At 33.6% G+C, this 15,631-nt stretch overlaps 1 protein-coding gene across 1 annotated transcript; it reads right to left on the bottom strand.

Annotated features, from left to right (window-relative positions):
* LOC104709680 lies at positions 12,243 to 15,122 on the bottom strand. Its single transcript, XM_010426252.1, has 8 exons — positions 14,982 to 15,122; positions 14,849 to 14,899; positions 14,677 to 14,742; positions 14,425 to 14,547; positions 14,051 to 14,145; positions 13,599 to 13,927; positions 12,706 to 13,522; positions 12,243 to 12,486 (listed from the first exon to the last, which is right to left on the bottom strand). The coding sequence occupies exons 1-8, from the start codon at positions 15,120 to 15,122 to the stop codon at positions 12,243 to 12,245; spliced, it is 1,866 nt and encodes a 621-aa protein (XP_010424554.1).

Here is a 15,631-nt window from a genome sequence, read left to right as displayed (position 1 = left end):
CCTCCTCTCTTTTTTGTCTTTTGTCGACATTGCAATCATAGAGAGGGAGAGAAGGAGAGATAACTTTTGGTTATTGTGTGTAAAGGAGAAAGAGAAGGAGATTAAGCTTTTTCCTTAGAGTAAAGAGAGAAACAGAACTGTCAGGGTGTGGGAGAAGGAAGATCTGATTACTCAAAATGTTTCGAAAGGTATTGATTTTTGGTAGGGTTGTAGCTATGAGATTTTCGTACACTCTCCTTTTTACAGAAGTGAATTTGGGTTAAAATTCTAGGAGTTATTGGCAGTTTAGTGGGTGTGTCGGGATCGATTTCGGTTTCACCTGAGATCTGATCGTTCTGAAATTTTGTGGGAATCTTCTGGACGTGTCGACCTTGCTTTTCACCGAAGGGATTAGAAAGTGAACGGTTCTTTTTGATTTCGTGGTTTCACTTGTGAGGTTGTTCTTTTCTGATTTTTCTGGCAGTTTGTTTTCAATGTTTGTTTATTGGTGTGATTGGTTGTAGGAGCGAGTTTGGTTGTTCTTGGATATTGGAGAGCCTCTCATTTGGTTGTTGTTATTTTCGTGAATCACTTGCTAAGGTGGGTGTGTGACCATGAACTTATCTAAGCGATTGGGTTGTATGTCTTGTTTTGTGTGATGATGGGTAGGTGTGGTGAAAGTGTTATTGGTTGTTCTGTTTAAATGGTTGGTTTGGTTATATTTTATTTGTATTTGTACTCTTGATTTGCTTGTGTGTATAGCTCATAGATGGGAGGATCGCCTCACTGAGTATTTCTGGTAATACTCACGCATCTCATTGTGTTTGTGGTGCAGGTAGAGGCAAAGTGTGACCGTGGGATCATGGCAATGAAGAGGATGATGTTCTAGTGGCTCGTTTGGTTGTTGTCTGGCTTTTGTTAGGTTGCTAGAGTTGGGTCAGTAGAAACATTGTTAGGTTGCTGGTTTTATGTTTCTTGTTGGTTGAGTATTAGATATTGTTTATGTTATAACTATTGGAGTATTATTGGATATTTATTATTGGTTATTTGGTATTATGATTTATGTTGTTTGGTGTGTTTGTGGTTAGGTGGCTAGTGGGTATGGGACCACTAGTTGTAGTGAATTTATTATTATTATTATTTTTTATTTAAAAAAAACAAAATGGGTCGGGTCGTTTCAATCATCAAGCTTTCTGCCAGAGACATCAAATTTTCTCGGAAAATATTCAACTACTTGATGCAGAGAAGGCTGAAGACTACAGGGAGTAACTTATGGTTNCTAAGGTGGGTGTGTGACCATGAACTTATCTAAGCGATTGGGTTGTATGTCTTGTTTTGTGTGATGATGGGTAGGTGTGGTGAAAGTGTTATTGGTTGTTCTGTTTAAATGGTTGGTTTGGTTATATTTTATTTGTATTTGTACTCTTGATTTGCTTGTGTGTATAGCTCATAGATGGGAGGATCGCCTCACTGAGTATTTCTGGTAATACTCACGCATCTCATTGTGTTTGTGGTGCAGGTAGAGGCAAAGTGTGACCGTGGGATCATGGCAATGAAGAGGATGATGTTCTAGTGGCTCGTTTGGTTGTTGTCTGGCTTTTGTTAGGTTGCTAGAGTTGGGTCAGTAGAAACATTGTTAGGTTGCTGGTTTTATGTTTCTTGTTGGTTGAGTATTAGATATTGTTTATGTTATAACTATTGGAGTATTATTGGATATTTATTATTGGTTATTTGGTATTATGATTTATGTTGTTTGGTGTGTTTGTGGTTAGGTGGCTAGTGGGTATGGGACCACTAGTTGTAGTGAATTTATTATTATTATTATTTTTTATTTAAAAAAAACAAAATGGGTCGGGTCGTTTCAATCATCAAGCTTTCTGCCAGAGACATCAAATTTTCTCGGAAAATATTCAACTACTTGATGCAGAGAAGGCTGAAGACTACAGGGAGTAACTTATGGTTTACCGTTGGCATACAACCTCTTCGGTTCAACATGAGAGAGTTCTTTCTCACAACAGGTATTATAAAGTGTTTTCAATGGTTTTAAAAAGGCTTTAAAACGCTTTTAAAAGGGTTTTAAAACCTTTTAAAATTGTTTAACAAGGGTTTTAAAGGGGTTTTAAACCCTTTTAAAGCTTTTAAAAGGGTTTTAAAACCTTTTAAAATTGTTTAACAAGGGTTCTTAAAGGGTTTTTAAAGGCTTTTAAACCCGTTTTAAATGATTTCAAACCCTTTTTAAAAGGGTTTACAATGGTTTTAAAAAGGTTTTTAAAAGGGTTTTAAAAAGGTTTTCATGGTTTAAAAAAGTTTTAAAAGACTTTTTAATGGGTTTAAATCAGTTTCTTTTTTTTATCAATAACCTCGTATATTAGGCAAGTTTGAACAAACTAACATCATTGTTTCCTTAAACCCAGGGATTCAATGCGAACCTAGAGAACCAAGGAATAACGACATAGATCCAGTTAGTGAACCATATTCTTGGGCGGTGAGAGGAGACTACACTTTATCTCAGCTTCAAAATCGACTTTTTAAAAAACAAGAAAAGGAATGCCTCGCTGCAGTGGTGTTAACAGAAGGTATTTTGATGACACCGTATTCTTTAGAGGAGATACCACTATCTCGGCTTAAGCATGCATCAGATTTCGAGATGTATACAGCCCAACCATGGGGCAAGGAAGCATATAACATCCTTGCTTCATGCATTCAGAAATTGGATATTGCTTCTTGGGCAAAAGGTCAATATAGTGTCAAGGGATTTCCCTTGGCATTAACAATATGGGGTTTGACTGCTGTACCAATTTTTGGTTCTACCTTTGGGAAAATGTGTGATTTTTCCAAAACATTGTATCCGTTGTTTCTCAACTGGCACTCAAGTCGAGCTCCATAGTTTGACGAAATTGTTGATGTTATTAAGACAACAACTTGTGTAAGTTTTGAATTCTATTAAAGTGTAGTTTTGTTATTCATTGGTTATCTTATTTGATGAGTTTTGTTTTGATGGATTTTGATTATTTTTGTAGGTTGAAGTCAAAACTATAATTGGAGATCCACAAGAATATAAGTATTTGGTTGATGAAGATGACAATGATTTTGAAGAAGTTATTGGCTTGGTTATGAAAGGCTATAGATTGAAGAAAGAAGAATGATCTTGTAGATTAGTTGATATTTACTATGCCATGGGAGAGTTAGGTAACAAAATGGGGAAAAAATTGCCAGTCTCTGAAAAACATGAGAAAATGGAGAAAAATTTGTCAGATTCTGGCAAACTTGACATAATCCTCTTCATATTAGAAGACTTCAATAAAAGACTAGAAGTTATTGAAGAAGCTGTCAAAACCACATCAGAGAAAGATAAGGATAAAGGAGTAAGATTCCAAGATCACACCTTTTCCCATACATTGGACACTAAACTCTTTAACTGAGCTCCATTTTTTTCTTTTTCCTTTGCAGCCTCAGAAAGATGAAGATGGACATAATAGAAATGAAGAGGTTAGAAATGAAGAGGTCAATATCTATTTTGTAAAAAACTGTATAAAATGTTTAATTAGTCTTTGCTAAGACTTTAAAAGACTTTTTAAAGGTTTTCAAAGGTTTTACAATGTGTTTTAAAAGATTTTCAAAAGGTTTTACAATCTGTTTTAAAAGGGTTTTAAAAGGTTTTACAAGGTGTTTTAAAAGTTTTACAATGTTCTTAAAAACTGGTTTCAAAGGTGACCAAAACCTTTTAAACCCCTTTTAAAACAGATTGTAAAACCTTTTAAATGATGTTGTTATATGGTCTTTTGTTTTGTTGCAGGCTGGCAAACAAAATATTGATGGAGATATTGCTAGAGAAGATGTCGTAGAAAGCCCGTCTGCAGATTCTGTCCCTCCGTCAAACATACAAGATGGGAGCTACGCTGGAGACGATGAAAACACCCAAAAAACTGGTGGTGATGATGGTAATTACTTTGAAGAAACACCAAAGTACAATGATTTAGTATTTTTATAAGTTTTCAATTACCCTTTTAAAAGCCTGTTGTAAACCAAACCACAATTGTTATCATCTTTGAAGGATAAATCTCCTTCTCTACACCCTTCTACACCAAAATTTGATCTTGTTTCTCAAGAAGATCAGGATAGTGGAAAAGATAAAAGCATGGGTAAAGAGAAGGGAGCAAGCAGTAAGAAGAAAGTTTTTGAGAGAGAGAGAACAGGTAAATCATTAATTTTTTTATATAGTTGTTATGAGTATTTTAAAAGATTTCATCAAGTATCTCATTAGGTTTAAATCATGTAAACATTGTTTTCTTAAAAAACTTTTTGAACTGCAGAGAAAGTCTAAGCAAAGCAATGATGGTGATGATGATGTTACAAACAGAAAAGAGGTTAGTATCTAGTTGTATAATGTTTTATGATGTTTTACATTTTATTAATGTTTACAAAAAAAATTGTGATTTTCTTGTGGCACTGCAGAGGAAGAAGCGTAAACCAAATGACAATCATGATGGTGATGTTCAAGCTAGAGAAGGGGTATGTATCTAACTTAATAATTTCTATGAGTTATTTAAATTGTTTTCCAGCGTATCGATATAAAGTGGGATATTTTTGTGTTTTGTACAGCCACAGAAAAAGAAGAGAAAATCTGATGATGTTGGTGGTGTGCAAGGAAAAAGTGAACGAAATACAGTTCCTTCTATTCACACTCAACCGCCTTACACGGCTGAGAAGAAGAAGCACCCAATTTTTTATCCTTTTTCCAAAGTTGATAATACCCGGTTAGAAATATTTACTGAATGGAAGAATTCACGGAAAACAAAGTAAGTTTTAGTTTCTAGCAACAAAGGTAAAAATTCAATTAGTTTTTTATAGACATTTTAAAAGATGTATTCATGGTTTTGTAAGTATTCATGGTTATTCTGTTTATTTTTGGATGTAGGCAACTAACAATTCTGGGTAACAAAGTTGATGCTAGGTGGTTCACAACACTAGAGACGCCACGGAAGTCGTTAACAACAATGGTATGATTACAAATCATAAGGTTTTAAAGATTTTAAAGGTTTAAAAGAGTTTTAAAAAGGTTTTTAAAAAGTTTTACCAGAGGTTTAAAAGTGTTTTAAAAGGATTTAAAATATGTTTTTTAAGCGTTTTCAGAGTTTTACAATGTGTTTAAACTGGTTTACAAGATGATGTGTGACCGGGTCTGAACTTATTTATATGAATTATTTGACAACAAGGGTTGTTTAAATTTGTAAACTCTTTTAAATTTCAAATTAAGTTCTAACCCGGTTTTTGTTGTTGTTTAGCATGTTGATACAGTTGTGAAGTTATTAAGCAAAAGAGTAGAAAGTCATCTGGAGTTCTATAAAAGCAAAGAATTGACGTTGGCAGGAGTATCTTTTTTGAGAGAGATTGATGAAAATTACTCCATATTCATTGACGACAAGGATGAATATGAGTTCCCTGAAGAAAGATTCAGTCAACTCTTCAAGGAAGCACCTACAAACAAAAAATTGGCACCAATAATGGTTAAGGAAAAACTTTGGATGCCTTTGGTGGTCTATTTGGAGAAAAGGGTGTTGACTATCTATAATTTAGGCAAGTCTTTTTACAGTAACAAAATTAAAGACAAACAAGTGGGTGCATATGCTGTTGCAATGCCGTATATTTCCCATAAGAAATTTGGGATGAAAAATGATACAGAAAAATCTCCATTCAGAATCAATATCATAAATTTCATACCTTAGGTAAATACTGTTGAGCTTGTTTTCTAGTTTTGTGATATATTCTCTGTAAATATTGTGGACTCTTCACTTTGTTTTTTCTTGATAGGTTGCTAAGATTGAAAATAATGATGTCTTCATGCTAAAGACAATAGAGTGTTTGGCTATGAGCATTCCGACATATGGCAATCTTACAAATGAGTCAATTGGTGATTTACGGCAGAAAATAGCGGTTGACACATTTGCAGGTCAGTGTAGGTTTTTACATGGATATTTAAACTGGTTTTAAATGGGTTTACAAGAGTTTTAAATTGGTTAACTGGTTGGTATTGCAATGTATTTTAATAGGTTCTAACATCAATTATATTATCTTTGCAGAATTAGCAAATTCCTAGGATATGGAAGTTTGCATCTTGCTGGTATATAAACGTGATTGCAGGAATGGAGTTTTAGCTTATTGCATCAAGAACAATAATGAATGGCAAAGATATTTCAATGTTTAGTTTACAAGGAGATTTAATTTTTTTGTGTTTTTACTGTGACACTATTCTAGAAAAATGTTAAGTTACTACTTTCCGATTATTCAGTAAATAGCGTTTGACATCTTTGCAGAATTAGCATATACTTCGTTTAAGTTTAGGTATTTACATGAATTTTAAAAACGTTGTTTATCTTTTTCGAATCCTTTTAAAAACCTTTTAAAAACCTTTTAAAAACCACTTGTAAATCCTATAAAATTCATTGAAATACCAAACTAAAGACTTTTAAACCTTTTAAAATCCGTTTTAAAACGTTTGTAAAACCTTTTAAATGGTGTTAACACTATAAAACGTAATTTATATTTTAAAAGGTTTTACAATGTTTTTTTCTTATAAGGGTGAAAGCCCTAGGCCTAGGCCCAATTGTAAAAATATAACCCCCTGTATCATATATCCTAAAAAGTCACATATTCCTCTTCCAAAAAGTACAGTTTTCCGTCTGGGAGGTTGAAAATCGCGAAATTCACTCAAATCTGTATTTGCTTAAATTGGGTTCTCGATTTTGTCGGATTGCAGACATAAAGTCGTCGGATTGAAACTGGGAGTCGGCTGATTGGGTACTCGAGGACTTCAAATTGTCATTTTCTTCGTCGAATTACGGACTCTTCTTCTCCCTCGTTTTTCCTCTCAGTCCTCACTTCAAATTCGTCATCTCTTCTTCTCCCATCTGTAAGTTTGGTTCGGAACTTAATTTTGACTTCAATTTCTATTACAATTTGAATTTTTATGATGTTTTGGTGAATTCAGAATTCGAAGGTTGGAAATTGATCAATGTCTTTAAAAAGTTTTATATTGGTTTTAAAATAGGATTTTTAAAAGGATTTTAAAAGAATGTGAAGGGGTTTTAAAAGGAATCTTGGGTGCATGGCATGAATATGTTCTTCTCTATAAACAATGTTGACAGGTTTTGCGATATGAGTATTTTTGAAGATTCTGCGAAGAAACTGTTCTTCCCAAAAAGATTAATCACGCCAGGCAAAGAGGGAGATACATTAGAGAGAGTAACTAAATATTCTTCTGAGAAAGCTGTTTTGGCAACTGTAGAGGGAGCATTAAAAAAATGAGTTCAAGAAGTTAGAGGAATCTTTCTTGGGTCCAATTATAGAATTTGTTAATCGGAAAGAAATCAACTTCTCGAGTCAACTGGTCTACCACTTACTACAGAGGAGGATTTTGTCTGCGAAAAATGAGCTCTGGTTTGCATTTGATGATCAACCTATGCGATTTTCGCTAAGGGAATTCGTCATTACAACAGGCCTTCCGGTAGGTATTGTTCCATCAGGTACTGTTACATCGAAAAAATATTTGTGGATGAATGATAAAATGTCCTGCAAAGATCTTCGTCGTACTTTGCAATTTAAAGGAAAAGACATGAAACCTGATGAAAGAATTCGATTAGGTGCTTTGTTACTAGTGGAAGGGATATTGATAGCACAAAATCCAGTATTTCGATTTCCCTTAAAGATTTTTAAGAGAGCCAGTAGTTTTGAGAATTTTTGCAAGTATCCTTGGGGTGAAATTGCTTATGAATCGTTAGTGATAGGCGTGAAAAAAATGAATGTGGGATCGTTGGCAAAGATACAGTATGGTATGACTGGCTTTCCATTTGCAATCCAAATCTGGGCGTTATCTTCAGTTCGCTAGTTAGGGGAACAATTTGGTGTTAGGGAAAGCATTTCAAGCCAAAATTAACATCTCCCGCTGATCTTGCAATGACAAATGACAAAATCCCCACAATTCAATGAAATAAAATTTGTTCTTGAGGCTGGCAAGGTACTAATACTTCTCTAGAACTATTTTTTTGTTTTCCAATAGTTTTAAAAAACATTGTAAAACCTTTTAAAATAGTGTTATTAACATAATTTGGATTTACAATGTGTTTAAAATGGTTTACAGACTTTACAACGGATTTACAAGGAATTTCGAGAATTATAAAAGAGTTTTAAAAGGTTTTACAATATCTGTAATAGACTTTTGAGATATAATATGAATCGATTTATCTTTGCAGGTTGAAGTGAAAACAATTGTTGGTGATCCCGATGAATATAGCCATTTGGTTATGCCACATAATGATGAAGACAAGGATTTTTATGAAGTTGTTAAACTTGTAATCCAAGGCTATAGGATGACTAAGGAGGAATGGATTCAAGGATGGATTCAAGTTGAAAAAGGAGAACAAAATCAAAACAAACGTGTCAGAGAAGCTTTTGGGCCATCATTGAATCAAACTAACAAAAAAAAAAGAATATCTTGTAGTGGAAAAATTGACATGATTTTAAAAACATGTCAACTTATTCACAAAAGAATAGTGAGACTGGAGAGTTATGTGGGGATCACTACTGCTGCTGCAACACCACAGTGGGAATCAAGGGCATTTGAAGAAGAGGAAGTACCAGCCTCTGCAACTGCCTTTCAAGAAGAAGAAGTACCAGCCTCTCCAACTGCCTTTCAAGAAGAGGAAGTACCAGCCTCTGCAACTGCCTTTCAAGAAGAGGAAGTACGAGCCTCTTCCACCGATTTTGAAGAAGAGGAAGTACCAGCTTCTCCAAGCGAATTTGTAAGTGAAAAAAAAAAACTTAATTCCTTTTAAAATCATTTTAAAAGTGTTTTAAAGAGTTTTTTAACAAAACCATATTAAATTGTTTTACAAGTGTTAACAATGGTTTAAAAGGGTTTTCGATGGTTTGAAAAAAAAAACTTAATTCCTTTTAAAATCGTTTTAAAAGTGTTTAAACGAGTTTTTAACAAAATCATATAATAGTTTTTAAAAGTTTTGCTAGTGTTTTAAATAGTATTAAACAAAATTTACAACATTTCTAGGTACCTAAAGAAGAGAATCAAGATTATCAACATGAGAAACAAACTGACTTGAGAGAGGACCCAAGTGTTATTCCTGAAGAAATTACCCAATATACTAATGAAAATGATCCACAAGAGGAGGATATGAATAATGATAAGGTATGTGTTACTTGAATATGATCGACTAATTTTAAAACCCTTGTAAAAACGTATTTGAAAATAATTTACATATGGTTAATGAAAATATAATTATTTATGCAGGATGAGAAGCCTAACAATGCTGATGATGTAGACTCAAGCCAACAAGAAGCGTACATTGTTATATCGGATGACGAAGAGTGTATTAATATTTCAGATATTAATGTAGACCCAAGCCAAGAAGAAGCTCCCACTCAACAAGAAGACCCAAGCCAAGAAGAAGCTCCCACTCAACAAGAAGACCCAAGCCGACAAGAAGCTCCCACTCAACAAGAAGATCCAAGCCAACAAGAAGCTCCCACTCAAACAAGAACACACCAGCCAAGAAATGAGCAATTGTAAGTTATTGAATTCTTTATTATAGATGATTTGTTCTTTTTAAAATGACATATAATATTTTTTTTCTTATGTTTGTATTAGTGCAAACGCCTTCTACGCAGGAAAACACTATAAGTGACGAAGAAATGAAACAAATCGAGGCAGTTATAAGTCGTTGGATACTCGGGGACGTCAAAATATGCTTTCTCCAATGGATGAAGTAAGTTTGAAAAAATCATATACTTGTTATCATAGGCGTTAATACTAACAAAAGTTTTTCTCATGGATTTGGAAACTAAAGAAGATGTAATTAGCAAGGAAGGCAATGTTAATTCTTCATTCTGACAAAATTCCTAAAGATGTTACTCCACAAATGAGATACCTCGGTACCCGAATGTTTTCAACATTAAAGGTTAGTGAACCTCGACGTTTGTTAGATTTAATGCACATTTTACTGTTATTTAATATTAACTTAAATTTTTCTTTTCTTTTGCAGGAGTACAGGGACAAATACTTCGAGAAAAATCCATAATTTGCAGAATTAGCAAATATCTAGGTTATGCAAGTTTGCATCTTGCTGGTATATAAACGTGATCACATCAAGAAGAATAATAAATGGCAAAATATTTCAATATTTAGTTTGCAAGTAGATTTTAAAAATTTGTCTTTTTAATGTTAAGTTACTTCTTTTCGCTTGTAAAACCTTTTAAATGGTGTTAATCCTATATACTGTTTGGTTTTACAAGAGTATATATGATTTACAAGAGTATATATGGTTTTAGAAAGTTTTAAAAGGTTTTTCAAGCTGTTTATAATGATATAAAATAGTACGACTTGCTTTTCTAAAAGGCTTTACAAGTTGTTTATAATGTTTTAGAAGAGTATATATGGTTTTTAGAAAGCTTTAAAAGGTTTTACAAGTTGTTTATAATGATATAAAACAGTATGACTTGCTTTTTTAAAAGGCTTTACAAATTGTTTATAATGTTTTAAAACAGTAAAATCTGGAAAAAAAATTGTTTGAAAATGAAGTTTACAACATAACAGACTGAAATATTTTATTAAAAAGAAGAAATACAAGTTGAGTTATTCAAGATTTGAAAAATAGATTTGAACTATTTAGGATCATATTTCAGTTTGCTCCCCCAGCGTATTTGTTTGTCATCTCTCTTGCCGTCTCTTCAAACCCTGCCCTATCGGTTTTGTAGAGGTTGGCAAGATTTTTATTGACCTGGTCCTCATCATCAATTTCTGGTTCCATCAACTTCTCCACTATTGTCTTGAAAAGCCAAATAATCGGCATTGGATGCCAATATGTGGACTTCAACACTCTTAGGTATATAGCACCTCTTTCTGATATGTTTGGGTGGAAAAATTTTGTTTTGAAACAAACCTGCATTAATAAGAAATTATATTTAAAAAACTATTGAGTGGCTGCAAAAAGAGGAGTCCTAATACACATGCTTGCTAAATAAAAGAGAGTATACTCAAAACAAATATCTTTGGGGGATTATTTGGGTAATCACACGGAAAGTAAATACTCATTTCAAACACTCCCCCTTCATATGGGGTGTTCACCGGTTCGATTAAAGTAGCCTCCCACTTGAAAATGCTGTCATCAACAATTACTAACAAAAAGGCAAACACACTCAATCTCTTTTATCCTTGACAGTAAAACAAAACTAATCTGAAGATGTAGGCGTTTACCTGCTGTGACATTTGTCGAATGATCCTTGTTCAAAGATTTCAAGGCATGCCTTAGATGGCTTGAAGAAAATTGCGACATTTCTGACGGATTGAAGGAAAAAGGTAATAGAAATTGAGGACTTTGAGAGATGGTTTTTACGTTTTTGTGAGACAAAGGTTTGATTTGTAAGTCAAGAGCAAAAACTATTTATAATACGCGAAGCATTGCTTTGGTTTACGAAAAGTACCCCTTCAACGCGTAATTATAACAGAAGTGGTACTTTTCGTAAACTAAAGCGACGCTTCACGTATTACCCCTTCAAACAATTACGGTTTTAAGAGCCTCTTTGCTGTTTCGAAATCTTACCCCTTCGCTGTTTCAAAAGCGACTCTTCGCGTAATACCCCTTCAATCGTCTTCCACAAAACAAACTTAAGCGATTCGAAATCAAAAGTGGAGCACTGTTTCTCTCTGGGCTTGGGGTAACCGCGAAAATCCTTTGTAGTATCTTGATTTATCTCCGTCGATGTTCGTAATAAACATTACTAATTGTGCCAATCAATTACGTTTTCATTTTACTGTTTGGTATCCTTTCAGAGGGTGGGCCAAAAAAACTAAATCCGAAAAGCCGAACAAAAGTAATGGATTGAGTGCCAATCAATTAAGGTTTTTAAAAGGTTTTACAACATTTTAAAAGGTTTTTAAATGGTTTTACAAAAGTATATATAATTTTTTAAAGAAATTTACAGTTTTTTAAATGATTTTAAACAGATTTACAAGAGTATATATGATTTACAAGAGTGTATATATGGTTTTAACAGGTTTTAAAAGGTTTTACAAGTTGTTTATAATGATTTAAAACAGTACGACTTGCTTTTGTAAAGGCATTACAAGTTGTTTATAATATTTTAAATCAGTAAAATCTGGAAAAAAAATCAAAGAAAATGGAGTTTACAACACCACAGACTGAAATATTTTATTAAAAAGAACAAATTCAAGTTGAATTAAAAGAGAGAGAGAGTTAGATAGCAGCTACACAACTAGATTTGTTGTGTCCACACTGACCACACCTACTGTATTTGTATTGTTTTGAATTTGTCTTAGCCTTTCCATGCTCCCATGAACTAGCTATTCTCTTTTTCTTTCGCCTGCCACTAGCTATACGAGTAGAAGGTGGCCGAATAGAAGTACTAACACTCTCTGGAACCTCCCAATACTCCATATCACCTACTGGGTGAATGCTCTCTGAATATCCTAAACGCCATCTGTAAAACAAAAAGAGGAAGATAAGACTTATAGAACTTTGATAAACCTTTGAAAAACCTTGTAAAACATTGAAAAACCTTTTTAAAACTACTTATAAACAACTTGTAAAACCTTTTAAAACATTGTAAAAACCTGTCGGATCCGTTACTTTAGCAACCTTTTCAAAACCCAATTAAAGAAGAGAGTTATAACCTTTCAGTGAAATGATAATCATCAACAAACATGTTTCATTGAGATTGACATGTTTGTCAGCAGCAGCAATTCCATGTGCACAAGGGAATTTGTCAATATCAAACATACAACATGTGCATTTCCTTGTGTCCAAATTCACCACATTCGTCTTTAAACCTGCTTTAACCTCGAAGACATTTTCATTTACTTGACAAACTTCAAGCCAGCAGGTAGTATTATTATAAGATGCATTCATCTTATTCCCAACATTTGGAGTAACAGCATATGGATGTCGACAGCTCTCCTCACGTCGTTCATTAAACCACCTAGTCAAAATAGACCTGATTGTCTCAAACAGGTAGACAATTGGATACTTGCGAGTCTCTTTTAACAAGGAGTTAATGGACTCGGCACAATTAGATGTCATGATGTTGTACCAGTTAGAAGGAGAATATGCACGTGACCATTTCCTAATATCAGCTTGCCAAAGATATTCTCCAAGTTCCGGATCACCATTGGAAATTTGACTGAACAAATAATCAAAATCATATTGAGTGTAAGCTCTTGAAGCATCATGAACAACTGGAAGAAGAGAAGCAGAAGCTCTAAATCGTTTTTTCAGGTTTTTTTGCAAGTGGAAAGTGCAGATCCCATGATGAGCATGTACATAATTTACTGAAAGCGCAGTTGCTATTGAAGAAGCCCGATCAAACACGAAAACTAGATCTTTTTCGTCAGGAATAATAGTCTTCAAACACCGCAAAAACCAATCCCATGATGCATCATTATCATAATCAACAACGGCAAAAGCAATAGGATATAACTGAAAATTACCATCCTGAGCTGATGCAGCAAGCAAAGTCCCTTTAAATTTTGATTTCACATTTTGATATCAAATGGACGCCAACAATAGAAATAACTTTTCTCATCAACTTAAAACCTCTAATTGATGCACCAAAAGCCAGAAAAGCGTATCTAAACTTATTATCATAATCAGCTTTGATGTAAGTGATAGTACATGGATTCTTCTTTTCTATCATGTGGAACCAACTCGGTAAAACCTCATAACTATCAGCAGGTAAACCCCTAGCAAGTTCTGATGCATGTTCTTGAGCTTTCCATGCTTTTGAGTACAAGACACCAACTCCATGGTCATTCCTAAAAATTTCCATGAGCTGTTTAGGTCTGAGAGGAAGCTTTCCTCCTGCAAAATGGTTACTAACCAAACCATCCAAAGTCCTTGCAGATGCTTGGCGATGATTAACATTCCTTAAAGCAGAGTCACAGTTGTGCTAACTAATACACTTTCGAACAACAAAGCTATATGATGCTTTAACCTTAGTTGCATGTAGCCTCCAACTACATTTTTCATTAATACAATGAAGAACATACCTCTTGTTGTCTGAATTAAAAGTATGAAACTCAAAACTATGCTTGACTGCATACATCCGCATCTGACTTCTCATTTCTGTTTTGTCTTTGAATAACTTCCCACAAAACAGTGAACCAACATCGATTAGACCAGTTGAGTGTGAAGAACCAGAGGTTGTCATGTTACAAGGAACACTCTCCACATATGGATTTGGTATTGGTTGAGCCTGAAAGTACAAATCAATGAATTTTTAAAAGATTTGTAAAGTATTTAAAAGGTTTTACAAGTGATTTCAAAGGATTTAATAAGGTTTACAACTGTTTTCAAAGGTTTTTTAAAATGTTCAAATGGATTTACCAAAGGTTTTAAAAGGGGTAATGTCATTGTAAGTTACCTGACTATGAGTAGCAGTAGCAGTAAAATCATCATCGGAGCTAGTATGTTGACTTGAATAAGCAACAGGAGAACAATAAAAACGAGGAACACTCTCGACATATGAATTTGGTATTGGTTGACCCTGAAAGTATAAGTATTTAAAAGGTTTTACAAGTGATTTCAAAGGATTTAATAAGGTTTACAACTGTTTTCAAAGATTTTTAAAAGGGGTTGAAAAGGCAATTAAAACATTTATGCCATTGTAAGTTACCTGAGTATGAGTAGCAGTAGAAACATCGATAGCATTCCCAACAAACAGATTTGAGCTAGTTTGATCCTGAAAGGAGATGTAAAGTATTTAAAATGTTTTACAAGTGTTTTCAAAGGATTTTATAAAGTTTTGTAAGCAAAAAATAATTAAAAATTATAAAGTAGAAAGTTACCTGAGTAACAGCAGTAACACTCTCAATAAAAGGAGTAGAGCTAGGTTGGCCCTGATAAAGAAACATTCGTCAAATCAGTTACTTTTCTAAAACAATATTAGAAAGAATAAGAGAATGAGTTTACTAAAAATACCTGCTCAACAGTCACACAAAAATCCTCAACAATAACACATAGATAAAGAACTCCTCCACTTTGCGCATATTTGAGTTTAAAAGCTTCAAGCTGCCTATCATTTCTAATAAAGATAGGAATACTACCTATGGTAGCAAACATAGCAGGCAATGTATATAACTAAGCTTTAAACATTGTGCATGAATATCAATGTCAAAATCTTCTAATAGGATCTTTACCAACTCACTAAATCTAGTATTCTCATCAATGTTAATCAAAGAAGCTCCCTTTTCATTATCCATCTCAAATTCCCAATGAATGTTGTTGTTCAACTTCCACAATCCACATAATAAATACAATTCAATCATTTGTACACCCAAACAAGTCCTGAGAAAACAAACCAATATCACGAATTACAAAACTACATTAAAAGAAGAGAGATCCCAACAACTATATCATAGAACAACAATAGATATCCAAAGATCTAATAAAGGACTTTATAATCACGAACAGATCTAAAGAACAAGTGCTTAAGACTTAAAAAAATTCTGACATCAAATTTGAAATCGAAACAACAATCTAATAGCTAACACAAAATTGAAATTGAAATCAAAATTAAAATTCAGAAAACAAGCTTACACGATGGGAGAAGAAGAGACGACGAAGTAAAA

The sequence above is a fragment of the Camelina sativa genome, chromosome 8, assembly GCF_000633955.1.
Source record: "Camelina sativa cultivar DH55 chromosome 8, Cs, whole genome shotgun sequence".
Lineage (NCBI taxonomy): Eukaryota > Viridiplantae > Streptophyta > Magnoliopsida > Brassicales > Brassicaceae > Camelina > Camelina sativa.
This window is presented reverse-complemented; position numbering and strand designations above follow the sequence as displayed.